The sequence below is a fragment of the Moschus berezovskii genome, chromosome 20 (genome assembly GCF_049115385.1).
Source record: "Moschus berezovskii isolate FMDL1 chromosome 20, NW_MosBer_1.0, whole genome shotgun sequence".
NCBI lineage: Eukaryota > Metazoa > Chordata > Mammalia > Artiodactyla > Moschidae > Moschus > Moschus berezovskii.
The window spans coordinates 32880793-32908579 of NC_142479.1; the positions used below are offsets into that span (position 1 = coordinate 32880793).

Here is a 27787-nt window from a genome sequence, read left to right on the forward strand (position 1 = left end):
AAACCCGAAGTTTTTTCTACCCGACTTTACTGGGGAAGACCGCCCACCCGCCGGTTGAGGGTTCCTTCTGAACCTCAGAGTGGGGAGGGCTCTGAAGTAGAGGATGTCTGGTGGGTCCTGAGCCGAGGGTTTCATCTGTCAGGGCCTCCAGGATTCTGGCGGTGGCATTTACAGAGGCTGGGGGTCTCGCATCCCCACCCATGCAGGAGGCAGAGACTGAGCACTTGTAAAATGTTTCATTCAGAGCATCTTGTTTTCCTCCTAGTCAAGGCCACAGCAGAGGGCTGGGAGGTGTGTGTTTGTGTGTGTGTGTACAGCAGAGAGCTGGGAGGTGTGTGTGTGTGTACAGCAGAGGGCTGGGAGGTGTGTGTTTGTGTGTGTGTGTACAGCAGAGAGCTGGGAGGTGTGTGTGTACAGCAGAGGGCTGGGAGGTGTGTGTTTGTGTGTGTGTGTGTGTGTGTGTGTGTACAGCAGAGGGCTGGGAAGTGTGTGTTTGTGTGTGTACGGCAGAGGGCAGAGGGCTGGGAGGCGTATGTTTGTGTGTGTGTGTACAGCAGAGGGCTGGGAGGTGTGTGTTTGTGTGTGTGTGTACAGCAGAGGGCTGGGAGGTGTGTGTGTGTATGTGTAGTGGAGGTGGAACCTGCTTCCTCATTCCAGTTTTCTGGTTGATTCTCCTGCGGAAGTGCCACGAGGAAGCCGCCCTCTCCCCCGCAGGTGGGGAGAAGGAAGGCAGCCCTCTGCCATGGACTACTGGGTGTAGCCCAGGGGACCGACTCTACAGCCAACATTTGTGTCTGTAGAACTGGGGTGACGCCCGTTAAGTTGACCACTCAGGGTGGTGAGGTCAAGTGAGCTGATTAGAGGGAGAAGCGTTGTAATTTTCCCCAGTCTGGGGAGACCCGTCGAATCGCTACCCCTTTGAGGTCAAGCCCACCATCTCCAAGCATTGCGCACTAAGCACTTTCTCTGCCCTGGGCGAGGAACAGAGGGGATACTGCCTGTGGTGCAGCACCATTGCTGAGGCCCCGTCAACCCGGGCCTTCCAAGGCCAGCTCCCCTAAGTCCCGGACGAGGTACACAGCCAGGCGGGCGCCAGACGGACGCGAGTCTCTGCAATTGTCCAGGACTCCCGCGAAGGGCAGAGTTCCCTCCCCAGTCCCCGCCCAGGCCTAGAGGGGCGGAGTGCGGAGCTCGGGACCCAAACTCGGGGCTGGCCGGTGTGTGCTGGCGCTCCTCCCCGCTGTGCCTCCGGGCTTAGACCTCCCCGGCGGCGGCGCAGCGCTAGTCCGTGCCGTCCACCAGCTCGCACAGCATGTTCTCCAAAGACGTGATGCGCTGCTCCTGGGCCTGCACCTGCTCGCGCAGGGCCTTGATCTCCTCCAGCAGTGTCTCCAGGGTGTGCTGCTGCAGGGCGCAGAGGACCGGAGAGGTGTTGGGCGCGGGGCACTAGGGGGCTGTAGATTGGGTCTCAGTGGAGCCGGGCAGGGCCTTACCGACAAGGGGGCATCGCTGGCTGACTGGCTGCGACGAGGGCCAGAGGGCGGGCGCACGTCCAGGACGTTGCGCTTGGTGACCCGGAGCTCCCGGTGCTTGGGAGGCACGTAACCGTCTCTCAACGAGATGAGCACGGGGTCAGCGTCCTGACCTGATAGCCATTCGTCCGCTTCTAGGGCCGGCTCGGGGCCCGGCGTATCTGGGTAAAGGTCGTCCTGGAACAGGTCTGACTGCGGGGGTAGGAAGACAGAAGAACAAGCGCAGTGCCCGGCCTGCTCCGCTCCCTCCCGCCTCGGAGCTCTGCCCAACCCTCTCGCGATCGACTCACCTTGCGGGGCACAGTCATGACGATAGGTTCACACTTTCTTTCGTGCAACTTGTAGAACCTAAAAGGGAGCGGGGATCAGCACCTGCTCAGGCTCCCACTCCCTTCACTTTTGCTGGGGACCAAGGGGTTAGAGGCCAACACTTGCTGGGCGTCTACAGTGCATTGCACTTTAAACACATCCAACTGGTAAAACGCCTCTGAGACGGTGTTTATCATCCATAACAGGTTAAGAAACGGAAGTTCAGAGAATGTCAAGCGTGTAGCATTGGGGCTGGCACTGGAAACGATTCTGTTTGACCCCAACCTCCCAACTCATCCCACTCCTTTCCAAAGATTACACGCCTGGGGAAGCCCCTGCGTCTTCCCATATGGGACGTGGGGACAGAGGCAGGTGAGCAGGAAGGGCAAAGCTGCTGACCGTGCGATCTCGCACTTGCTGACATCGAGTCCCCGCTTGGGCATGAAGCCCATGCCCCTCTGCGGCTCCTTGCTGCTGAAGGTGTTCAGGTAGTGCACGAAGGGCGGTTCCTCGGTGATCTCAAAGTATCGAATGCTGCTGTCGCCCTGCAAAGCCAGTTGGTTCAGAGCCGTATCCGGCAGGTCCCCCTCATCTCCATCCGGCCCCATCTTCTCTCCCCCCCGGCCGCCAGCACCTTGCCGCACAGGTAGACGATGCTGGAGTCGGGATCGTAGAAAGGCAGTAGGACTCCGTTGCTTGTGTCCATCTCCTGCAGCGCCACTGGCTCCTCGAAGTTGTTCTGCCCAAGCACAGGAGGCGTGAACAGCCAGCTCCAGCCCGCCCTCGGTGCCGCTTCCGGATGCCCCGAAGCTCCTGGACGCTGCCTGCCCTCCCTGACGCCCTCGCACTCCCAAGGCAGCTCTGGTGAACGAAGCTGCAGACCCAACCTCTGGACATCACTCCTGGTCCCCCGCACCTAGACCCCCTGCGCCGCCGCATGCAGTCACCGCAAACCACCCCCAGGGACTCGGCATCACCAGGTGGGGGCGCCAGCGTGGGCTCCTTCAGGCGACGCAGCAAAACTGGGCAGAGGGGTGGGTGTGGGGATGGCAGGCACTGCCAAGGGGGCAGCAGCCTCCAGCCCTGTCCAGGTGGGCATGCCCTGCGGGTGGGGGGCGCCTGGCCCCTCCCCCGTGATGCCAGTCCCCGGGGCACACACCCCAAGCGTCCAGCTGCGTTACCGGGTCCCACAGGCCCAGCTCTCGCTGGCTCATGCGGGTGAAGCCCGTGGTGAAGATATGACCCTGGCGCGTGAAGACGGCCCGCATGGGCCTCATTCCCTCGTGGGCCGCAAACCTCTCCTGGCGGGGGGAGGGGGAGACAGGGAGAGGCGTCACCCAGCTGCCTGCCCTGGGGAGCCTGGAGGGCCGGGCAACCAACTTGCTCACTTGGGTGTGAGGGCGGGGGCGGAGACAAAAGGGGCCCTAAATATTCAGTTTCCTGGGGCCCCCCTGGGTGGCCCCAGGCCTGGTGAGTGCAGGGCGCGCGTCTCTCTGCAGATGCTGAGCCCTTAAACGCCCTCAGGGCAGGGGAGATGTCTGCGGGCTTCCCCGGAGAGCGGTCAGGCTCTTCCCAGACCGGAGCTCCCAGCTCCGCTTCGGCTCTCTTGGGCGCGGGCCACGGCCGGGGAGGGCGCTCCCCGCTGACCCAGCGAAGGAGCGAGCGCGTGCGCCCGGCGCGGCCTGGCCTACCGGGTCCCAGAGCGCGAGTTGCCGCTCACTCATCCTGCTGAAGCCGGTGCTGAGCAGCTTCCCGTCTGTGGTGAAGACGGCCCGCAGCGGGCGGGCGCCCTCGTGAGGCCGGGCTCGCTCCTGCTCGCGGGGTTAGTGGGTTAGAGCGCGCGCGGCTCCGCCCGGCCCCGCCGCACTGGACGCGCGCCCTCCGCGCCGACGTGCAGTGTCCCGCGCAGCCCGCCCCCGGGTTAGATTGAGGCTGGTGAGGCAGGTGCCGCTGCCCTCGCAGGACACCCAGCTGGGACAGACAGTGCACGGGGATAGCCCCCAACCCTCCGCCCCGCGGGTCAACTAGGTTAGAAAGGGGCCTGCCTGCGAGCCAGGCTTGGGTTCAGACCCGGGAAGAAGGCGTGCTGGCTGGGAGGAGAGGGGTGCGGGGGCTCAGGTTCATGCAAGGTCTGGTGGGAGGATAGAGTTTGCAGCTTCTCTCCTCCTCAGTCACGAATCGGGCAGCCCTCATCTGGGCTCCTGAGACGCAGGGAAGGGGAGGAAACAGGAGCCGGGCAGAGATCAGCGGAGCTGGGGGCTTACTTAGGGCAGGGGGCTAAAGGGAGGACTGGGGTCTGGGATCGAGGTGGAGAAGGTGAGCGCTGGAGGCAGGGCTCAGGAGAGGGCGGGTACAGAGGCCTGACAGCTGCCCCCTGACGTAGGGGCTGGGGAGTGGCCAGGCCAGGCACTCACCGCCACCACCTGGCCCTTGCGCGGGTCGATGATTCGCAGGGTCTTGTCCTTGCAGGTGGTGGCTAGCAGGCTCCCATTGGTGTTCCAGCACACGCTGTGGATGACATCTGGGTGCATGTCGTCTAGATTCAGGAGCACCTCCCCAGTGCCCACGTTCCAGATAATGATCACATTGTCACCACCTGCCCAGAATAGCCAAACACCATCACCTGGGCCCTGCCTTTGCCACTTCCCCCTCCTGCCCGATCTATGGTAGGTACCCTTCCCTAGTTCCCCAGACCTGCACTGAGCAGGACATTCCGGGCAGTGGGGTGCCAGGAGAGGATGCCCACACGTTTGGAGTGGCCCTCTAGCGTGATGACGGGCTCTGTGATGTTGCGCACAGGGGTATAGTCTGGAATCTGCCATACCTGGGTGGAAGGAAAAGGCGTAGGGTAGGTGGGATGAGGAGCCAGCTTCATCACTGCTCCTCTCCTACTTCCTGGAGAAGGAAATGGCAACCCACTCCAGTATTCTTGCCTGGAAAATCCCATGGACAGAGGAGCCTGTTCATGGGGTTACAGGCTACAGTTCATGGGGTCACAAAGAATAGGACATGACTGAGAGATTTCACTTCTTCCCCTAATCCCCCATCCCCACCCCAACTCCACCAGCTCTCTTGCCGGGTAAGGGTCAGATGCAGGACAACATGTGATGGTGCCCGTCTAGGGCAGAAACGGCTGGGAGCCAGGAGGGGGCGCTGTCAGCTCTCTAGAGACCTCCCTACTCCCCTGAGCAAAGCAGGGCCCCCCTGCTCTTCAGGCTCCAAGGTGGCCGCCGCTATAATTAGTCCTAAGCAGTGCATCCTGGGAGGGGGTGGGCATGTAGCTGAAAATAGCCAGGGAGCTGGGCAGGGCAGGCCCTGGCACTCAGCACCTCCCTTACCACCTTACAAAGCACAGGTGAGGCCGCCCTCCCCGCTTGCCCTGCCCCACAGCCCAGGAGCATCCACCAGGTGCCTACCATGATGGTGGTGTCGTCTGAGGCACTGGCGATGACGTTGTCATTGTGCGGGCACCAGTCAATGTCCAGCACAGGGGCAGTGTGCCCAGTGACCAGTGGGTAGTTCTTATCCACTCGCCCTGTCTGCAGGGGTCAAAGAAGGAGATATGGGGCTGTTCTCCTGTGTGTTTTCAGGGGGTTGGGAATGGACCTGTTTACATCTCAACTGTCTATTATCTGTTGTCGCTTTGCAGAACTCACCGCCTCTCTGCTCCTCCAAACCCAGCCAGCCTACTTTCTCTACTTCCCTGAAGGCAGAGTCTAAGTCATTTAATATCAAGGAATCAGATGCAGACAGGTAAGATAACTCAACCGAGGACACACAGCAAGATACTGGTAGAGCCATGACTTGACTTCTCAGTCCAGTGCTCTTCCAAGAACACCTCCGTGGAGGATGCTGTTCTTGGGCCTGTCCCCTGCACCTGAAATGTCTCTGGGAAATCCCTGCTGGACTAGGTCAAGGTAAGGTTACATGCAGTGCAGGGCTGCATAGCTCCTTCCTAGCCGCACTGGGCAGCTCTCTCCCTGGTCACTGGCTTTACCTTGGAACCACAAGCAGCAGGCATTCCTCATGGCTGCTATCTCCCAACCTGAGCTGAGGCCCATCTATTTTTAATCTTTATGGTATGTTTGTGGGGGCTCTGAGGCCTTTGCAGGGGCTGGCATTGACCCAGACCAGGCGGCAGGAGAGAGGGGTGGCCGTGTGGCACTGGAATGGAGGTTGTAGTGGGGGAGGGGGTGGTTCCTGCTGAAATTCGAGCCCTGGGGATGATGTCCTTGGATGGCATCTGCATTGTCTTGGAGTGAGTCACTGGCTATTGTCAGGCCTCATCCTGACCTTGCAACCTGTGGGGCCTCCCCTAACAAGGTGTAGAGGCCAGAATCCAGGTCAAGGTCATGCCTTGGAGTGGACAGCCTATGGGTAGGGACGGCTGAGGGGCTTGAGGCTACTCAGTAAAGGTGATGGTTATTGCTTGGCCCCCATCCCTGGAGAACTGGGGGCTCTGGCCTGATATGTCATGTCCCCCTGCCTTTTGCTCTCGTTCTACCTCACTACAAGAATCAGAATGGGGGAGGCAGCCAAGGATTCTGGATAGAGCCTGACCCTGTCCTCACTGTGCTGCTGTGGGGTGTGATTTAATCCAGTAGTCACCCTGGGCTGGGTACAAAGATCCAGAGGCCAAAAACACGAAGGGGTGTGGCATCAGGAGAATAGGAACAGAATCCAGCCAGGTCCTGACTCCGCTGCTTCCCAACTATCCATCACCTCCTCCAGGTCCCTACTGGGTATAGGGTGCTGCATGGAGAAGGGATGGGCTGTGCGTGGGTGGGGACCAATGTGATGCTGCTGTTCTGGGAGGGGTGAGGGAGCCTCCCAGTCGGTCCCTGAGCGATTGGGGGATAGGGAGCAGTCAGTCCGCCTAGACTGCCCTGCCGAATTAGGAATGGAGCTAGGTGAGAACACAGGCTGCTGTCCGGAGTCCCCAGGAGTCACAGTCGGTGTTCTCCACCTGCTTCCTTCCCCTCATCCCTCACCTTGGCCAGAGGCAGGACGATGAAGGCACCTCCACCCCCAGCCTCCACAATAATGGCCAGGAATTTGGGGTTGACGGCACAGAAGGCGCTGTCCCATGTGACCTTGGACACACGGATGTCCTCGTAGGCCTGGTCAGCCTTTGCCGCTTGTCCAAACACGTGGCGGAACTTGCTCTGCCGAACCACGCGCCGGCTCATAGCTGGGGACAGAGATGGAGGATCTCAGTGCCCAAAAATGCCTTTGGTCCTTAGTTCTGTAGCTGTGGGAGGGAGGAAGAGTTGGGGGAGTGGCAAGTGAGAAGGATTAGCTTGTCAAGAGTCAGGTATAAATTAATATAGAGTCTGGTTCTAGAGAAGGAAATGGCAACCCACTCCAGTGTTCTTGCCTGGAGAATCCCAGGGACTGGGGAGCCTGGTAGGCTTCCATCTATAGGGTTGCACAGAGTCGGACACGACTGAAGCGACTTAGCAGCTGGTCCTAGAAGCAAGGCGTTTTCTTCAAGGTGATTAATATATGGGAAAGTTATTCACTTAGTTCGAGGAACTTAGATTTGGGACCTGACTTCTCCTTAGAGAACCGCCCCTTAGATTGGGGCCAGCAGTGGAAACTAACTGGGCCTGAAAGCTTCCTCCTGGACGTTCAAGCGGTTTTGGGAGGAGCCTCAACATCTGGCTGCCCTCCGGCTGCCAGCCTTGGGTGAGCATCTCTTCACCGAAGTGGTTTATCTTCCAGAGGCGTCTTGTCCAGAATCTGAGACTTCCTGGCTTAAGGCCATTTTGGGGGCTAGGACTGCAGCCCCCCATGATTCTAAGCTCAGCATCTCTGGCATAGGTTAGGCGAATGGGGTTTGCCTTTTTCTAAAAATTTGGCAAGGAGTTTCTCCTGTCAGCTAACCTGAGTCCTTCCTGCTCCTGTTGCCATCAGTTTCCTCCCATGCTATCGGGGGTGGGGTGGGAGTGGGAGGAACGCGCTGTAACGTGGATCTCCTCCTCCCACCCGTCTCGCACCGGCTTCTCTAAGAGGCCCTCACCATGGTATTCTGGCTTTTGCCCGCCATACTTCAGTCCCACTTCTCTGGGTCCTCTCTCCTGCTAAACTCTTGCGGGTGGGGTCCTCGAACCCCTCCCCGGGCCAGAGCCGGATTTTTAGAAGTGGAATGGGGAGGGTGAGGTGCTTCTTCTCCCGCTAGGAGCTTGCACTCAGCTCTTCCCCAGGGACCACATCGAGCGCTTCCCAAGCCACAGCCACTGCCTCCAGCCCCTCCCCAGCACTGGGCATCCTTGTGCCCTTCAAGCCGCTTCTGCAGCCCCCGGCCTCAGGCCCGGCCTCCGGCCTCCCCGCACCCTCCTCCAGCCCCGGCACTGCGTTCTTGCGAGACGAGGTGTCTGCGCCCTGCGGGCGCGCGGGCCGCTGTCCGGCCAAATATAGACGCCAAGTCTGCCCCGCCCGGGACCGAATTTGGCGGCGGTGGGGTAGGGGGGGAGGGGGCGCAGACCTCCGTCCCCTCCAGACACCCCGCCCGCTCCACTGGCTGCGGCGGCGGTGTGGGGGGAAAGTACCTGGTCCTGGGCCGGCCGAGGGGCACTCACGCTGCGACTTCTCTGCGGAGGGGCTTGGGGGTGCGCCGAAGGCCGAGGGAGGCGTCAGGACGCCGGAACTGCCAGTCCGGGAGTCCGCGGCGTTTGGGGCCCGGGCGTTCGGCTGCGCGCTCCGGCCGCTGCCTGCGACTCCTGGGGCCGGGCGCCGCTGCAGTCCCAGCTGCCGCTGCCATCAACCTGCGGAGGCGGGGCCTCCGGCGGGGGCGGGGCCACCCAGGCCCCGCCCCTCCAGCGGCGGGAAAGTCGAGCGCGGCGGAGGCACCGCGACTCGTCCGCCGGCCTGGGCGAAGCGTCCAAGGTAATTTGGGTATGTGCTCGCGGGTTGTGCGCGCCTACCCGGTGAACTGGGGAGGCCCAGGTTCCCAGACCTTAGAACTGGGCGTTGAGAGAGCGAGCCTACGAGGGGGCGCGCTCCCCTTAGAGCCGGCGGCCGCGCGAGATCAGATGCTTTCGCGCTGCATTCCTGCTGCAATCACACTCCCAATATAGCCAGTCCCGGCAGACCGGGGCTGTGGGACTGCACGTCCACAAACCACCGAGGAGAGAGCCCGGAAGACGCTCTGGAGACCCTTGGATGAGGGCTTAGGTTGGCCCAGGGCAGCTGGGAGAGTACCTGACGGGGGCTGTGAATGTTACTGTTACTGTGTTATTAATACACTGTCACTGTACTAGGCATTTCACCCCTTTAGGGAGGATTCCACGGAACAGGGCAGGAAGCAACCTAAAAACCGGGAGTAGGAATGAAGGAGAAAAAAGCGAACACCAGGTTCAAGGAAAAGCAGCTGGCCCAGGTCTTTGGCCAGATTTTAGACATTAACCTGACTCCTCAAGTCTTGAGGGCCTTGTTTGTATTGGTGTTCTACTGTGTTCAGGGGAAGCCCCTATCCCCTCCCACTCCCTTCAAGACCCTTGGATTTGAGTATTGACCAAAATTAAGTAAAAGTTAGTCACTCAGTCGTGTCTGACTCTGCAATCCCACGGAGTATACAGTCCATGGAATTCTCCAGGCCAGAATATTGGAGTGGGTAGCCTTACCCTTCTCCAGGAGATCTTTCCAACCCAGGGATGGAACCCAGGTCTCCCTCAGCGCTGGCAGATTTTTTTACCAGCTGAGCCACAAGGGAAGCCCAAGAATACTGGAGTGGGTATCCTATTTCTTCTCCAGCAGATCTTCCCCACCTGGGAATAGAACTGGGGTCTTCTGCATTGCAGGAGGATTCTTTACCAGCTGAGTTAGACCAAGATTAAGGAAGAGATAAAAAGCAATCTGATCAAAATGCAGCCAGTGAAAAAAATTAGTCCCTTTAGCTGCTGTTTAAGCAGTCTCACCTGCTGCCTGGATTTCTTCTTTTAGATCATAAGGCCCTGGAGGGCACAGGGAACCAGCAATTACTTCTCATTCTCCAGGAGTGAGTGAGTGAAGTCGCTCAGTCGTGTCCGACTCTTTGCCACCCCACGGACTGTAGCCTACCAGGCTCCTCCATCCATGGGATTTTCCAAGGAAGAATACTGGAGTGGATTGCCATTTCCTTCTCCAGGAGATCTTCCCGACCCAGGGATTGAACCCGGGTCTCCTGCATTGTCGGAGAAGGCAATGGCAAGCCACTCCAGTACTCTTGCCTGGAAAATCTCATGGACGGAGGAGCCTGGTCGGCTGCAGTCCATGGGGTCGCTACCAGTCAGACATGACTGAGCGACTTCACTTTCACTTTTCACTTTCACACATTGGAGAAGGAAATGGCAACCCACTCCAGTGTTCTTGCCTGGAGAATCCCAGAGATGGGGGACCCTGGTGGGCTGCCGTCTATGGGGTCACACAGAGTTGGACACGACTGAAGTGACTTAGCAGCTCCTGCATTGTAGACAGACGCTTTACCATCTGAGCCACCAGGGAAGTTTTTCTCTGGACACACCTGGAAATCAATGGAACACAGCCTTCCAGAAGGTAGAGGTCAGCATTAGGGGTAAAGGAAGGGAAGGTGGTGGGAACCTCAAACAGATCACAAGGCTTGTTTCTCAGGAAGAGTCCAAGTATTCAGTGGCTTGTGGGCCAGACACTTGTTATGGGTACTTCAGGAATAATTATGGCATTGGAGTGGGGCATAAGAGTAGATGAAGAATCTCCCTTTTACCTAAAGATTCCAGGCACATGATTAGGAGGAAAAGACCCGAGTGACTCAGTAGCTCCTTAATAACAATAGCTACACGCTATATTACAGACGTTACATTTACTAATTCCATTCTGATAATAGTCTCCTGAGATGGGTACTATTATTACCCCTGTTTTACAGATGAGGAAACTGAGGCAGGAAACTGAGATAGTAGAGCTGAGATTCTTACCCAAGAGTTCTGGTGTCTGGGTCAAGCTTTTCAGCACCATGCATTTCTTCATTTCTTTTTTTTAGTTTTTATTTATTTTTGGCTGTGCTGGGTCTTCGTTGCTGCTTGGGCTTTTCTCTAGTTGTGGCGAGTCGGGGCCTCTCTAGTTGCAGCGTGCGGGCTTCTCATTGTGGAGGACGGTATCTAGGGTGTGCGGCCTCAGTAGTTGCAGCTCCTGGACTCTAGAGCACAGGCTCAATAGTTGTGGTGCCCGGGCTTAGTTGCGCTGCAGCATGTGAGATCTTCTGAGATCAGGGATCGAACCTATGTCTCCTGCACTGGCAGGTGGATTCTTTACCATTGAGCCACCAGGGAAGCCCAGCACCATGCGTTTCTGTCTCTCCTTGAAGGAGAATGCCACTTTGTCTCACAAATGCTGATATCAAGAGTTACGTTTTGTGGCACAGAGAAAAGGACGCATGGACTAACTACAGAACTGGAGTTTTAGCCATTGCTCAGTCACCCTATTTTTGCAGCTTTCTTGAGGTGTAAAATGAAGAGGGCTGGGTTAGGTTCTTTCCAACTGTGCACCACTTGTAGGCAGAAAAGCTACGTGACATGCTGTCTCCTACCTTGAAACGGCATTTTTTTTCTTCTCTCCTTTCCTTTTCTCCTCTTTAGAGCCAGGCACTCCATTCTAGAGGGAAGGGTCTGGGATTAGGAAGCAGGAATCCTTCAGTCCATTCTGCCTTCAGTTCCATCACTTGGGAAGTGGGGGAGGTGTGCTCTCCAGGTACAGGAGCAGGAACTCAGTTATTGTTTAGAGCTGGTAAGGCTCAGCCCTGCCCTCTAGCCTTCTTCTGGCTGCCAAGGCCTGGCAGAGCCATGGGTGGGTGGAGCCAAGGAACAAAGAATCAGTGGAAGAAGCTCCTTGGACTTGGTGCTTTCCCTTGCCGTTATCCATCTAAACTGCAATCCGTAGGAGACAGGCATGGAGAAAGACAGGAGACAGACAGGAGAAAGCCACGACTGATCAGGGTTAGGGACTCTAGGCACCCTTGGAATATTTTGTGAAATGACCTTGCCTTCATCATTAGGCACTCTGGCACTCGAGCCAGACACCAGTGGTGTGCTCATCTCATTTGATATGGATGATTCATATCATCCATAAAACAGACAAGGCAGTGTTTTCTCTGGAAATGGAGCTTTCCCTAGATGGTAGCACTGCTTTATATGTGATGAACGGCATCACTAAATATCTCAAGATGGGTCTGTTGGAGGGGTGGGAGAAGTGGAGACCCCTTCCCTCCCAGCCTCGTTTGTTGTGGATTTTTGGGCTGTGCCATGCAGCTTGTGGGATTTAGTTTCCTGACCAGGGATTGAACCTGCGCCCTCTGTAGTGAAAGCTGAGTTCTAATCACTGGACCACCGGGGAATTCCTCCCCTCTCTGCCCTGTCCCCAGCCTGTTTTATTAGAGAACTGCTCTTTGGCCCCATCTCTCTTCCTCTACCATTGACATTAAGTGCGTCTAACGGTGGGAGAGAGTTAAAGCTTTTCCTTCAGAAAGTCACGTCCCATTTCTAGAAACCTTTCCATGAGCTGAGGTGCCTTGTGAAAAAAAGCTTGTGAACACTCATTCACGTCGAGAGGTCACCTACCCAAGAAATCCAGTCTCTGCTGGGCCAGGTCACGGCAGCTATCCCGAGCAGACACTTTGTCCCACAGATGGTGGAGGAATTTTGGTTTCCTTTGCTTATTCATTCTAACTTTCAGGTGGTGGCTTTGACAAGAGCCTCTTTGACCAGGCAAGTTCCCAGCCTGGTCACTTGATTGGAGCCACACTATCTGAAATAAACTTTGGTGACCCCACTTCCCATCCAGTCCCTGTTTTGTGAGAGGTAGAAAGTTGTATTTTTCCCTGGCGCTCAGCTATCTCATAGGGAGGGACAGCAATCAGTGAGAACAGATTCATGTTTACCATCAGTGTTCTCTTCCAATCCCCCCACCTTCTTACCACCCCCCTCTTTTGTTGCACTTGATCGAGTACACGCTTCATCTTCAAAATAAAAATTTATTCAATCTGTAACAAGAACATTGAATCTGCACATTTGCGCACAAGTTCACATTTAAAAACAGCGGAGCACATCAATAATAAAAAATCTATGATACAAGTGGAACATCCCAACCAGCAGGAAGATTAAGGAAGGAGATGAGACCACTCTTTATATTCTGCTTCAAATGCCTCAAAAAGGTCCCAGAGATTCCAGGGAGCACCTGCTTTATTTAATAAAACGTGAGCATAAAAGTTTGGGGTTGCCTGGGCAAAGGTTAACAGTCAGTGGGAGGGGCTTTGGGGACTTGTTTTCTACCTTTACAACAAGTCCTACAAAATAAAGTAGAAAGGAAAAAAGAAAAGGCACCTTAAGCTATGCCAAGCAAACCAAATTCCAATAGAACATAAAAACCAAACAATTCCCAGTGGACTTACTGATGGGGAAACATTTCAGAGCCAGTTAGTTACCCAGCTTCCAGACTGAGTCATCAGCTCGAGTTAAGCCCCGGGCACAGGAGGCCACCGCTAGTGCTGCTGTGAGGACACTGATGGTGGCACTAGTCACATACCTCTTGGGGCATCTTCAAGCCAATGATGGATGATTCCAGTTTAGACATTCTGTCCCAGATCTCTGGGGCATTGAGAAAATGAGGCTGGTTCTCTTTTCACAGCAGGAGCCAGGCCCAGTCACCCTCCACTTCCAGGCTGGAAAAGTACAGAAGCATCTTGCAATAGCCCTCCATGGCATCCAGGGACCCCAAGCCCTGGAGAAGGGTTAGGAGTGTGCAGCTGCCTGCTCTGGTGGAAGGCAAGTTTTCATTCTAATACGGCCCCTGGATGAGTTGAGGCAGCAAATACATTTATGCCTAATACATGCCTTGATCTTTTAGTTTGGAAGGGAAAACGAATCCAAGATGCTCGTAAGTTGGATTGGTGCTGAAAGAGCTAAGATTTCATCTCATCTACCATCAAAAAGCAAAACAAAATTGAAAAACAACACTAGCCATTCACCATTACAACCATCACTATAAGACCACACCATCACTGAGGAAATGACGACTGTTTCCATACAGCGTGTTGGATGGGAGTGCAGGACACAGACGGAAATCAGCTCCAGGTTGTTCCCACTTCCCCATGAGGGCTGACCACAAGGGCCTTGCTCTGTGTGAGGATGGCCAGGGCGGGGTGCCTGGAGGAGGAGACTGAGCAGCCATCAAGATGATGCTCCTTTTAATACTCACAATGTAAACAAAGTATCCACAGTTGTTCAAAAAAGCCAAAGAATGGCTTTATTTTAAAAATTGAAAATGCCCTTGAAAATGACCCTTTTTTGCATAATGCTTTCTTTCTTAGAGAAACAACTCCCACCAAAAAAAAAAAAATTTTTTTTTTTACTAAACATGGCTAGATCACTTCAGAACTGAACTCCTCAGCTGGAACAAATGAAGATTTCTGTGAGCTGCTACTCTCAGCAACTTCAGGTCTATCTGACAGCATCTGTCTGGGGCCTTTTAGCAGGAGGGGGGACCCCAGAGCCTGGGTGGTCATCCTCAGACTGTCCTTGGGGCTCTTGGTAGTTCCCAAAACAAGAAAGGGGACATGCCAGCTAGGATACAGGTACAATGCTAGATAAAGAGCCTGAAATGTTAGGACTGACCCCAAACACTCGGAATCTGAAAGGCCATCCGAATGAGGTGAGATGAGGATGGCCACAGTACAGTCCTATGTCTGCTAGAGCACACACTGTGCCTAAGTTGTTTCTAAAATCAAAAAAGCGGGGCTTCTCCTTCCTGCTGACCAGAGAGCCATCCAGACTACAGCTCAAAATCTGTGTGCCCTGGGGCTTTCACCCCATGCACCACAGTGTGACTTTTTATACACACACACACACAATCACACAGCCCTGCAGCATAAATTTTGAGTCAGGCTATGGTGCGTTTTCAACGTAAAGAGAACAAGAGGCAGTGAGCAAGAGGTCAAGACTTTTCCTACTCATCTCTGTCCATCGCCCACACCTGCCGCTTCGGGCCTGGGTTTTCCATGAACAGCAAAGGGAAACAGGTCACCCAAGATTATCAGACTGTTTGAAGAGAATGCAGTTTGGAAAGTTGTTGATGGGTTATCGTGGACTTCCCCTGGACAGAACTCAGCTATGTAAACAGCAGAAGAACACTCACTGGTGGGAGTCTGAGGGCTGGCAAAACCCTGTGGCATGCTTGAATTACAGACCTCATGTAGAGAATGTTTCTTTAGGCAGGCAAATTAAATGATTAAAAAATCGAATTATTTTTTAAAAAAAGGCAGAGCAAGACCATTTCCTTGACGCTTAAAAGTTTTTTCTTCACAGCGTTTGAGGGTTCCCCCCACCCCCCCGCATCTCTGTTGTTATTAATGCAGTGACCATGGCGAGAACAGTGCGATACTGTGTGTACTTCTTGCTATGAGGGATGTCACCATCTCAGGGGATTCACTGAGTGGACACTACTCTCTTTACCTCCACGCCAAGCCTCCTCTTCCCAACCCTGCACAGTTTCCTGTCCTCTCCCCATCATCTTGGTGATGGAACTGCCTCAGCCAGACAGGGCAGTGTCAATGGATGAGCCCTGGAGATTCATAACCCTGTCTTGCAAGTCTCCTCACACTGGAACATGCCGCCTAGCAACACTTTACAACACATTAAATATCCAGGAGTCACAAAGCTGTGTGGATGATACATCTGAACACTGAAGAAACTATTTTGGAACAGCACAGGTACCTATCATTACTACACCTTAAAAACACTTCGAACAGGAGTTTTCTGCCTAATTGGCCTCCTGGCAGGGACGTCAGACCCAACCATGGCCTCCTCATGGCAACTGGATTCACAGCTCGTCTTGAGTACCTAGGAAGTGGCCTCAGTCCACCTCTGCTGTCTCCTTTGGGTCACCCTGTCCTCACTGAGCTCTGGCCTCTGATATCACTTACAGCCTGTGAATCTGTTGTCTTCTCTCAGTGCTGTGATGAATCCCAAACCTAAACTTCAGCTCTGTGCTTGGTGTATCTCTCAGCGATGTGGCCATCAACCAAAGCACACAGGAAGCCAATCTGCAGACCTCTTTGGTTCTGAGGAGCTGCAGAAGGCATTCCTTCCGGGCTAAACATGTGTTCTGTAAGAAGCTGAAACAGGGTATTTACGGCAGGTGCTCCTGCGTTAAGGACCTCCACAATAGCAGCAAAGCAACAGCATCCTAAATGTGGTCATTAGGGGCGCCTGCCTTTGCTGAGGCATCCCTGTGGCCCTTTAGCCCAATCCATTAGGGGCTTCTGACCCAGGCAGCGGTAACACTCACATATGCTCCCTGGCTCTGACTCAGCCACTGGCAGACAACGTTCTGGGATTTCAGTCTCAAAGAGGCATCAGCTTTCAGTCACGCTGCAATCTAATTGGGAGCCTTTGGGGGTTTCTCTGAGGAGGAAGTTACTAACGCATAATGTGGCAGGAGCTGGTGATTAGAAGTCTCCATTTAAATTACACCACTGACCATATATACTCTGCAGATTCCTACCAACACCCATGAGTTTTATTTCTGTGGTATCTGTATGTCTTCCAGTTGCAGCTTTACTCCTTAAAATGGATAAATCAAAAAGACCCTACAACATTAACAACAAAACAATGTAAGAAAGTGACAATATTATGTACATAAATACTGTATATAAACTAGAGAAATGACAAATCTTCCAGGAAAAGAAAGAAAACTTATGTCAAGTGTTAACAGTAATAATATTAAAAAGAAAAACTCTGCATTCGATGGAGGTTATACATAGGTCATGTAACAATTCAAATATCTATGAAATTAAAAAAAAAGTTAGGCAGCGTTGGGAGAAACAGCACGAGGGAGGAAAATAAATTGGAAAAAATATGGCCATGAAACTCAAAAGGCCCACAGAATTATTCAAGTAACGAAAGGGTTAAAACCCTACATCTGTACTCATTTTAGAACACAAACACTTTCAGTTGCTGTTTTTCAAACTTGTCCCTATCGTGTTTTCTCATTGGGAGGATGCTGCAGGGCACATTTCCGGGGGGGAGGGGGGAGAGGGGGTGGGGAAGAAAGGGTCGGATGACCACCTTAGTGGAGTCCATCCACCCAGAGGCGTGACCACCTCTCCACCCCCAATTTCACCTCCTCCTATTAGGCTTCCCTCTACAGAGAACCTCCTGGATTTCATTTGGAAGTCATTTTAAATTTAATAAAATTATTTGCTTGTGGTAAAAAAAAAAGTATTTGCTTGATAGGTTTACAAAGCCAGCCGTTATCATGCCTTTTTGTAATGATACACTCTGGAGACCAGAAGAGATGAATTTTAGAAGACCCTCTCTGAAAGCAGAGCAGAGCCTGCCCACCTCAGGAACTCCCAATGGGCTGGGCTGAGAACACGCTGACTTCAGGCTGCCCCCTTCAGCAAATCTGAATCCAATGCATCAGGTCTGGAGACCAAACCCTCATCACACAGGCCTAGGGCAGCACTTCCAATTTCCAGCTTCATCCCCACCCTCCCCATCTGCTTCCTTCCTCAATCAAGCCAGCAGGCCTTTCCTCGGAGGGCAAAATGAGGAGCAGGTGGCAGTTGATTGAAAAACAGCACGTTGCCTTGGATAAAGGTGTTCTTTGAGAATGAGTATTTTTTTGAGGTTTGAATTTTCAAAAAAAAAAAAAATGACAAAATGGTCTTGCCGTCCAAATCAAACTCTCTCTCTCACACACACACGGGGTGGGGGTGGGGAACAAACCCTGCATGCGCCAGGAACAGTAAAATGACCAAAATATTATAAAATTAACCAATAAAGTGCATGGTTCCTTACGTATTACACCTGCCCCTTTTACAAACATTTCTTTTACAAAGTCACGTGTACAGGCTCAGCATCACATGGTATTATAGAAGGGGTTGGTTGTCCGTTTTTTATCATTTGCTTTTCTCAGTCTCCTAAGGGGGTGAGTTCTGCCGTGCTGCTGTCGGGGTGCCACAGCCAGACCTGGGGCCGGGCCGGTGTCCTGCAGTCCCTGGGTCGGTACCGAAGGAAGGCCTCCTTCTGAACTAGTCAATTCAGGTCCTGCCCTGGGGAGCAAACACTGCTGACTGTAACCAAACTCTTTGGCATACTGTACAAGGGGCCTCTCCACTGGCCTGCTCTGCGCGATACACTCTGTGGTTCTGAGTTGTTCTATGAAATACTTGGTGGGCTCTCGGTTCTGGGGAGTGTCTGGGTTTTCTGGGGGCTCCTGGGCCTCCATGCCTGAGTCCGTTCCGAGGAAGGGCTGAAGCAGTTTGAGATGAGGGGACTCAGAGGAGACAGGCTCCCTCTCTGGTGAACAGTCTTTACAGAGGTCCAAGTAACCTAACTTGGCCAGGGAGGCTGAACGCCTCATTTGGGGTGGCTTGGGGAGTCCTCCCTGGGAAGTCGCTTGGGACTCGATTTCTTTAGCGTGTCCTTTCACCACCCTGGGGCTCTGACTAAGACTCTCTATACTGTCGCTACTGGAGCTGTGTGGGAGCTGATGCGCTACAGGTGTTGGGTCCAGGTTTTCTGGTTGCTCCCCGCTATTATCACCCAGTTGGCTGATTAAACGCAGGTCTTTGCTACTGAACTGGGAGCCCTGATATGGCACTTCACGGCCCCTGGAGAGGGAGCCCTCCTGACTTTCTTCCCAGCTGCCCTGCTCCGTGGAGGGCTCACTGTCTGTGGTGCTGCTCTGCCCTGTGAAGCCTTCCAGGTGAACCACCGTCTGGGGGTGCAGGTAATCCGGGCTGGCGCCACAAGGCTGGGTCGTGGGACTGACAACAGGTGCTACTGGGCTGCTCAGGGTGGGGGGCAGGTCGACCGGCCTGCTGTGCTCTTGCTGGGGAGAGGAAGAATGAGGTGGAGGTAGCACTCTGGGGTGCAGACAAGCCTGGTCGGGGCTCAGCGTCCGGTTCAGATTTTCATCCAGACCACACAGGACTGTGAGGGCTTCTTCCACCTTCACTGTCCTCAGTCCCTGCGCCCCACTCTTCTCACTGCTGGCTCTTTCCCGCCCTGGCCTGGGATCAGGTGATGTGGTTGTGTAGGTGTATTCAATGATTTCTATCTTCTTGGGAAAGGGAGCAGGGGCTGCTGGTGTCTCGGGCCCCTGGCCTGAGACCACAGTCCTTGATTCCCACAGGACACCTTCGTGCTGTGGGCCATCCTGAGGTGCTGGCGCCGGGTGAGAATCCCGCAGCTCAGGGGCGGGGATGACGGCAAGCTGCTCAGGACGTGGTAAAGAGCCAGACTCAGACCCAACGCATTGCCTTTGGCCCCTGCCCGTCTCTGGCTCCTTGGGGACATATGACAGTTCTGGGGCGGCTTCATCACTCTTTCCTTTCGCTGCTGGGTCTGCCACCAAAGAATCGTTCTTGGAATTCTTGCGAGTGGACAGCGAGGTCCCCACAGGGGCAGCACCATGGTGCTCCTGTTCTTGCCGCAGGCGCTCCTCAAACTCTAAGGTGGCTCGCCTCACGGACCCGGGGTACCACTTGGCACCCGGGGGCATCCCGGGGCCCCAGAGCTCTTGTTCCCCCTCCGCTGGTTCCTCTTCTTCCACCTCCGTGGTGGAGGAGTGTGCCCCTGGGCACCCCTCGGGGTCCCCCTTTCCTGAGTCTTTGGCTGGTTCAGGCTGGGCTGGGCAGGAACCTTCATTCTGCTCCAGGTTTCCAGGTCTGTTCTCGGCGGCCTGAGCCCTCTCCAGGGGCAGCTCGTGGACGATGTGCTTCTTTGGTGTGTGGCATGGGTTGGGCAGCACGTCTCCTTTCACTTGAATCTGTCCGACTCCTTGACTGATGGATTCAATCTCAGTGATGATTTCTTTGACTGACATCGCATTTTCTGAGTGTGGCTGCATGAAGATGTCTGGGCTGACCTGTTCTGAGATTGCCTAAGAAGAGGAAACAGTGAGAAGGTTAAGGTAAACTGGAGTCTGATTGAAAGAGCCAGGTTGTTTGCTCACTACCTCTGATCCAGGAGAACCTTCTGGCTCTGAGGACACAAATCATGGGGTGCCTGGAACTGTCCTCTGCCTGGGGTTACACTCTGTTTCATGGTACAAGAAGAGAACAGATTCACCAAAGGCAGAGATACAAAATTAGTCATATATCGTGTCACTGTCTATTAAACATTTGTTCTGTTTGCTCTAATAGGATTCTGTTCCAATAGCTTGCTCCAAAAGTAAACAGTAAGTAGCCCTAGAGGCTCCCATAATCCTTATTTTCTGAAGACCCTGAGCCTTCTCGGAGAAGGCAATGGCACCCCACTCCAGTATTCTTGCCTGGGAAATCCCATGGATGGAGGAGCCTGGTAGGCTACAGTCCATGGGATCGCTAAGAGCTGGACACGACTGAGCGACTTCACTTTCACTTTTCACTTTCATGCATTGGAGAAGGAAATGGCAACCCACTCCAGTGTTCTTGCCTGGAGAATCCCAGGGACGGCGGAGCCTGGTGGGCTGCCTTCTATGGGGTCGCACAGAGTCGGACACGACTGAAGCGACTTAGCAGTAAGCAGCTGCTAAGCCTTCTAGATTCAGTCCATCCTGGGGTAAACGAAACTTTTCCTCTCTAGCCTATCAACTTCTGGCCTAATCTGGTTCAAGGGGAAGAGTTCCACTGAAGGGCTCAGTGGCTGCCTTAAATATGCCCAGAGTCCGAGGGAGATGGATGTCTGACCTGGAGTCTCACCGCTCTCTTCCGTCCTCTGTCTGGCCAGCTCTCACCCACTCCTCCCCCTGCTTCTCCCAGTGACTGCATCCCAGCATGTGAGCACAATGTTCCTATGTTTCGTGGGGCTCCTTCCGTGACTGATGCAGCCACATGCCTGAGCAAACTGAGAAACTGTGACTCTGACATTTTACTGTTCCACCAGTTACAAGTCCTCAGATGGGTTTAGAACAAAGCCAAAGAAAACCGGCCAATGTGAAATCAAGCCTTACTGTAAAACAGTTAAGAATCTCAGAATTCAGAGATGGCCCTTGGACATCTCTTAAAACAACATCATTCTGAGCCTCAATCTATTTTGACAGCATTTTTGTAAATTCTCAAAGTACAATATTTCCCTAGGAATTGTTCTGGTCTTCCTCCTTCAAAAGAGTCAGAGCTAGTGCAGACTAGCAAGGTCAGTTATGCCTTTGGGAGAAATGTGCTGGGACATCAGACAGAGGCCAACTTGCCAAAGCTGGGAGAGAAGCCACAGCGGGCCCAGTGTGGTGCAGGGGCTGTGGAGAGAGTGCTCATATGACCAGGAACTTTGCAGAAAAGCTATTTCTGTCAGAGCTGCTGCATCCATTAGTCCAAAAGCGAGCTTGGGCATTCTGGTCTCCCAGTAGAAATGAAATAGAGGCAAAACTTTGGGGGAGAAGAGAAGACAGAAGTAGAGGCAACAACTGCCCTGGGTTGGTTAAGAAGAGAGAAGACAGATGAGGAGTACATGAGGTGGTAAATTTAAGTAGGCGGATATCAGGAGATGTCAAGAGTCTAGTCAGCTCCACTGAAATCATTAAATGACTTCATTTATGTTAAAGCAAATTGATCACCATTTACTTACCATTATCAATCTAAGATACCATTGTTTTTAAGATACCACCCAATTTCAAAAGTCAAAATGAGAATAATAATTAATGTGAGTCCCTGGTTTGAGAGGGCTCATAGGAACTCACTGGCCACTGAGAAGAATCTTGGGATTCTGTCTGCTCTTAAAACCATCTCTCAATTCTCGAATACCACAGGGTGGCAAGATGAGGAACAATTCAGACACATTATCAATAGCAAGAACTCAGCATGGGAATTAGCTGCTACTCCAACAACTATTAACACATGTCCAGTCTTTGAATTTTCTGAGGCAGAAAGAATTTCCCCAAACAAATCCATCCTCTCAGAGAGGCGGGTCTCACTCAGGCAGCAGGTGAGTCCCTGGCACCTCCCTGCTGGTTGAGATTTGATCTGAACTGCAGAGGTCCAGGGGGGACCTCTCCTTGTTCTGGGAGAACATGCGTTTTGGTTAATCCCTTCTTCCCTCATCCCTTTTCAGAAATGCTTCCAATGACACCAAAAGCCTGGAAAGATAAATTCCTTGAAATGCCACTGATTTAAAAAATATAACTATATTTAAACCCTAAGTTTTCCCAGAAAGTCCCAGCCAGACTGTCTCTCCCATATCACCTTCTTCAGTCTTTATCAATATCAAAAATAGAGTGAACAGAGCAGAATCCCAAATATTTTGTCTTCACAGAGAACATCAGTAGGGACAGAACCATAAAGAGAGTCTTTACCTTTGACTGCTCCTCATCTACTGAAGACTCCTCGGATGCATGGGGAGTATTACTCAAAGAGCTGCTTCTCTGGTCATCAGTGGTCGCTTCAGAAGGGGCTGCTTCCACGACTGACAGTCGACAGCTCTCATTCCTTCCTCCACCCACTTCCTCCATCCTTGAATGAGAAAAAGATCGGGCCCGGGTTTCTTGGGAAAGCTCTACAAACTTCTCTAGAGCGCTGAAAAAGTCAATGCGATCTCCACTGAAATCTGAGACTGCGGCCTGGCAGCTGGGTTGGGGGCTCGGTGACTCGGGATCCGGGGACATGGGGAGATCTTTCAGGCGGGATGTCAGCTCTTCCATGGGCAGCAGGTGGACATTCATGTCTGCTTTCAATGCGTCCGTCTCCAGATCTTCCACGGTTAAGTCTGGGAACTTGTGGGCCATTTCTGGGTCCTGTCCAGGTTGGATTAAGGCTTTGGATGCATGGCAGTTGTCAAGAGGGAATTTCGGTTCATTAAGACAACACCCTGATGAGCATCCATTGATGTCATTTAGGTTTAATTCATCTTCAATCTGTCCGGTGTGAAATTCCCGAGAAGTAAACTCCAAGCAGATCATTCTTTCTTTGGTGCACAGGCCTTTCTGATTCTCATCCTGTGGGACCACGTGTTCCACAAAGACGGGAGGGATGGGTGGATGGCTCTCCATGGTCTTCACCTCGGCAATCTGGTCTGCTGAGGTGGTGATCTCCTTTTTGTTGAGTTCCAGTCCTGGTTTGCAGATGGGTTCGTGGTGGTCAGAGAGGTCGCTATCTGAATGCGATCTCCAGAGTTTGTTGTGCCGCTGTTTGCTGTGGAGGACACACATAGGAAATGCCTTACTCTGATTTGTGAAAACAATCAATACCCTCCCAGGAAACCGCTCCCAGAGTAACGTAAATCTTATCCTGCAAGATGCTCTGTTAATGCCCAATGGGAGTAGGCAATTAACAGTTGAAAAGAGGCTCAATGTCACTAATAGCAAACAACAAAAACAAAGCAAAACAACAACAAAGACAAATGAATATGAGATCTGACTTTTTACGATCGGACTTACAAGAACTAAGATGGTTGTTAACAGGCAGTGTTGATGGTTTGGTCAAACTAGCACTCTCATGATACATGGTTGGTAGGAGTGTGGACTGTAGAATTTCAAAGAATGAAATCTGGCAATAGCTCTCAAAATTTAACCTGTTCACCAGCAACTCTCCCATTAAAATTTTTACTTTGAGAAACACTACTACATAAGTCCACAAAGCTATATCTATAAGGATGTTTACTCTAACACTAGGGCACCAAAAAAAATTATTTAAATAACAGTCCATACACTTACATGCTATGAGGCTATTAGAAACAGTCAGTATTTCAATGGAATGATGTCCAAGGTGTATTATTAAGTGAAAAGCATGTTGAACACACTTGGAACATTTAGTTCCATGTCAGAAAAAATGTAGGAAAATATCTGGAGGAGCATCATTAAACTGGTAACAGTGTTTATTTTGAGGAAGGCAGGGCTTTCACTTTGGGGGAGGGCTTTACACTCTACACTGTGGTATGTCTGTAATTTGTGAATTAAAAATGAGCATGTTTAGTATTAATAACTGGGGGGAAAAACTAAAACAAAACAGCATCCAAATAATACAAAGAGAAACACTTCAATGGAGCCCAGTATAAGTCCTCATAATTGAGATAAAGAGCTGACTGAGGATTAATCACTGATGTGGAAGTGTGAGGAGGGTGACAGTCTTTCTTGAATTAGAAAACGAAGATAAGGGAGCTCCCTAGTGGTGCAGTGGTTAGGACCCGGAGCTTTCACTATGGCGGCAAAGATGAGGCTAGTCAATCTGGAGATGAAGGATGGTAACAGAGAGGAAGAGGATAAGCATAAAGTACAGGCCCCTTTCATAAGGACCTCTGGATAAAAGTCACCAAGCTAAAGTGACCCGGAAAAGGAGGTGAGCCAAAAAGACTACACACATATCCATCTTGTGGTTGATTTTGTGGAAAGGAGGTCTGATGAGATCTCATTTCAAAGCCTGCTCTAACAGGGAAGCACAGTTCCCAAGGCTCCAATCAAAAAGAGGAAGGTGGCCCTGTGGCTGGCCCAGGGAACAGGTGGCCAAATGTGGCATTTGGGGGTGCGGTTTCCACGACTCACAGGCGGATGAAGAGTTACTTCACCTCAGGGTAGAATAGGAAACAGCCCTGGACAGCTTACTCAGGGCTCAGGGCCATACCTGCCTCGGCTGCCCGTGAATCTCTGCCGAGTCATGCGCCTGCACTAATGTACCCCTGTTTGTTCTCAGCTCTGCACCTGCTCTCAGCTCCCCCGCCTGTTGGCTGCTTGGGTGGGGCTCTCTCTGACTCAGGCCTGCCCAGCAGAAGGGTGCTTTTCCAGGTAGGGAGCAGGTCAATTTGTTTATGAAGACAGCTATAATCAATTAGCTGGCTGTGAGGTAGGCTTTTCACCCTTTCCAAGCTGCACGAACTCCAGCCACCCCTAGGAGGAGACAACATATCACACATCCCAGACACGTGAGTGGTGGTGGGCGGGGGGCCAGCAAACTGGTTGGATAGTTGGGGCCTTTGAGACCAACGGATGCCCCTGTGCTTTAAAAGCTCCTTCTTTTTAATCCAGACACTGTTTCCTGACCTAAATAATGACTGTGTTCTCCAGTTTCTGTTCTTCACCTATTGTGAATATGTTCAAACTGGTACCAAGTCCTCTCAGCCACCATGGTGGGATGACTCCTGTGATGCAGACAGATCACTGGGAAGGTTATCTCTGGGAGGAGCTGTTCTCACCCTGATAATAAACAAAAGCTTCTGTCACCAGGCAACTGTTATCTTCCTGGTCCTGAGAACCCTCCAAAGTATGTTTCTAAAGAACTGCCTGTAAGTCACTAACCAATGAGAGACGGATGTTATGCTAATAGGCACAAACAGGGCCAGTCTCAGAGGAAGTGGCTGACATCATAGCTGCTTTACCCAGCAGGGATTTCCTTCCCTTCCTGCAGAAGATAATCATCAGAAAATACTGGGTCAGAGCTCTGGAATTATACTGACACCTCCTGTAAAGGAGAGAGAAAAATCCTGATCCCAAAATAAGTCTGATTCTGCACCTTTTTCATTTTTGCAGTAGGACCTGCAGGGAGAGTGGCAGGCGGGTCTCTGACAGTCAAGACATGGCCTTTGGAGCGCCGTTATTCCATGTGGCCCTTTCTCATCCTTCTCCCAGCACAGAGGTCAGTAACCAGTGACCTGAATTTTGTGTTGATCACACCCTCCTTTTTCCTTATTGTGTCATCACGTTTTGTTCTGACAATACATAGCTTGATTTGCACATTCTGAATTTTACATAAATGAAATCATACTGTGTATTCTTCTACAGCTTTTTTTTTTTTGGCCTAACATGTTTTTAAGATTCATCGATGTAGCTGTAATTTTATAGTGTAGACAGTAAGCCACAATTTATCTGCCCTGCTGACCAGCAGTTTTGGGCTACAAATGATTACAGACAACACTGCTGTGGACATTCCTGTGCCTGGTGCAGTTTGGTTTCTCAAAGGTGTTTACATATAGGAGGGGAAAAGGTGGATCATAGCGCCCGTGTGCATTGTTAATTTTACTCAGTAACACTACACTTCCTCCCAGTGAAGCCTCTTCCCAAGCCAATTTCTAATACTCCATCAGTAGGGATAGATATAAGACATTAGATCATATTTATTACTTTAAACTGTTAACATTTATACTCAGCTGATGCTCCAGGTAGGCAGCAAGTAAAAAGTGAATAAGTGGTGGTTGCTCAGTTGTGTCTGACTCTTTGTGACCCATGGACTGTAGCGCACCAGGTTCCTCTGTCCATGGAATTCTCTAGGCAAGAATACTGGAGTGGGTAGCCAGTCCCTTCTCCAGGGGATCTTCCTGACCAAGGGATCAAATCCCGCATTGCAGGTGGATTCCTTACCGTCTGAGCCACTAGGGAAGCCCCAGGCAACAAGTAAACAAGGTCAAAAAGAACTTCAGAGCTGGTTTGTGGCCTGGATGATGCAACCAAGTCTCGGGTTCTTTTCTCCCTGAGTGGCCTCTGACTTGAATTTGGACTCACATAAACACACTGACACACGTGAAATGACTGGGTCATTCTGGGTAGGAATTTGGTCTTTTACTTAATAAATGAGCAAGAAGGAAATCTAAACAACAGGATGCGTATGATATCCCATTCTCTTGCCTCCACTTTTTCTTACTTGGTCAGTCGTGTCTGACTCTTTGTGACCCCATGGACTGTAGCCCACCAGGCTCCCCTGTCCATGGGATTCTCCAGGTAAGAATACTGGAGTGGACTGCCATTTCCTACTCCAGAGAATTATTTCTTCCCGACCCAGGGATTGAATCCACGTCTTTTCTGTCTCCTGCATTGGAAGGCAGATTCTTCACCACTGTGCCACCTGGGAAGCCTCTTATTGTTACATGTTTGGTGAAGTACCAACTCTAAGAAAATTATGTAGAGGAAAATACTCTTAAAAAAGGAGTATCAGTTGTAGTAAAATCAGAGTGTTTATGGTCACTTCTTAGGGCATTAGGCAGTCTGCAGAGAAGAGGAGAAGGAAGAGGGAAAGAAAGCATCAGCTGAGCATCTTCTGAGCTGTGCACGGTCCTAAATGCTCTAAGATTATTTCACTGAAACGTAACTTTACTTGTGATTGGCTGTCACCTGACCAGGAATCCATGTTCTCTCATTCTCAGGTTCCCTCCTGCTGGCTGACCATTGTGTACCAGCTAACTAGACTAATGTCTCCACCAGCAAAGACAGCTCTATCTTCTCTGGCCCTGGTGACAGGGACATTCAAAGAATCAAAACACCTATGAGGACATGTCACAGACTCCCCCTGGCCACCATCCAGTTTTTCTTCCTCACGCCTTATATGCTGGAATCTAATATCTCAGACACATAGTCCAGCTTGCAGATATATGAAAGCTGAACCTGTCGAATGGAACATAAATCTGCCAGATACCTCAACGATCAGAGTCCAGGATAACAAACAGGGTTGCTGGTAGCTTAATGGTAGCGCAGTCAACACACACACACACACACCCCTCCTCCTGCATCAGTCCTATCCCCCAGAAAACATAAAATTAGATATGAACAGTATCAGTACCTTTGTGATAAATATCCTCACTTTCAGATATAAAGGAGAATATGAAATATTAGCCTTCCTCAGGCTTAAAGACAGACTAAAAGATGCAAAAAGTCCCCTGAATTTCACAGGGACTCTCACTGTTTGGTCTACACTCTCATATCCTGATTAAGAGACTGTACCACCTCATAAATCACTACAGGGGCCTACAGTCACTTTGTTAAACTTCTCTTTTAGACAAGAGGTCAAAGTGCCAAGCTAATACCCTCCAACAGAGGGTTGCCCTCTCAAGTTAAGCACCCTATGCCACTCTAAACAACCAATGGGGCTTGACAATGCCAGGATCAGGCTGCTAGTTCTGTGGAAAAACCACGGCATGCTTCCTGGGAGAAGATGTGAAATACAAGATGTTTGAGTGCCTGGACAGGAAATGGAATTTCTTTGCAAATACAGTGAGTCCTCGGGATTTTCCCAAGGACTTTCCTCTCCTGGTTACCGAACCACA

General features: G+C 51.9%; 2 protein-coding genes and 1 long non-coding RNA gene across 9 annotated transcripts in view; 1 reads left to right on the forward strand and 2 right to left on the reverse strand.

Annotated features, from left to right (window-relative positions):
- Positions 1–2: 2 nt before the first annotated feature.
- CORO6 (coronin 6) lies at positions 3–8733 on the reverse strand. Of its 3 annotated transcripts, XM_088828745.1 has the most exons (12): positions 8393–8733; positions 6833–7092; positions 5258–5380; positions 4536–4665; positions 4256–4437; positions 3533–3652; positions 3023–3142; positions 2476–2580; positions 2241–2386; positions 1823–1880; positions 1494–1724; positions 3–1404 (listed from the first exon to the last, which is right to left on the reverse strand). In XM_088828745.1, the coding sequence occupies exons 2-12, from the start codon at positions 7028–7030 to the stop codon at positions 1282–1284; spliced, it is 1536 nt and encodes a 511-aa protein (XP_088684871.1). In that variant the 5' UTR covers positions 7031–7092; positions 8393–8733; the 3' UTR covers positions 3–1281. The 3 variants fall into 3 exon arrangements, with proteins under 3 accessions (XP_088684871.1, XP_055258600.1, XP_055258593.1); XM_055402625.2 differs by lacking the exon at positions 3533–3652 and having other exon boundaries at positions 6833–7032; positions 8393–8721; XM_055402618.2 differs by lacking the exon at positions 3533–3652 and having other exon boundaries at positions 8393–8715.
- Positions 8734–12802: 4069 nt separating this feature from the next.
- SSH2 (slingshot protein phosphatase 2) overlaps positions 12803–27787 on the reverse strand; it is a 252391-nt gene continuing 237406 nt past the window's right edge. For all 5 annotated transcript variants that reach the window (XM_055402670.2, XM_088828748.1, XM_055402643.2 and 2 more), the window contains 2 exons: positions 22122–22956; positions 12803–19736 (listed from right to left, as the gene is read on the reverse strand). In XM_055402670.2, coding sequence (XP_055258645.2) covers positions 17709–19736; positions 22122–22956 — 2863 coding nt within the window. In that variant the 3' untranslated portion in view covers positions 12803–17708. The remainder of the gene's footprint in view (positions 19737–22121; positions 22957–27787) is intronic.
- LOC129541060 (uncharacterized) lies at positions 24326–27479 on the forward strand. The gene is made up of 3 exons (XR_008682748.2): positions 24326–24679; positions 25284–25389; positions 26891–27479. It is a non-coding gene; the product is annotated as an uncharacterized LOC129541060 (long non-coding RNA).

What these genes read in the sequence shown, in the direction of transcription:
- CORO6 (XM_088828745.1), bottom strand. Translation starts at nt 7,030, where the DNA reads ATGAGCCGGCGCGTGGTTCGGCAGAGCAAGTTCCGCCACGTGTTTGGA. An exon ending in AACTCGCGCTCTGGGACCCG is followed by an intron (nt 3,143 to 3,532) that starts GTAGGCCAGGCC and finishes TCCCCCCGCCAG; the next exon opens with GAGAGGTTTGCGGCCCACGA. An exon ending in AGCAAGTGCGAGATCGCACG is followed by an intron (nt 1,881 to 2,240) that starts GTCAGCAGCTTT and finishes GCTCCCTTTTAG; the next exon opens with GTTCTACAAGTTGCACGAAA.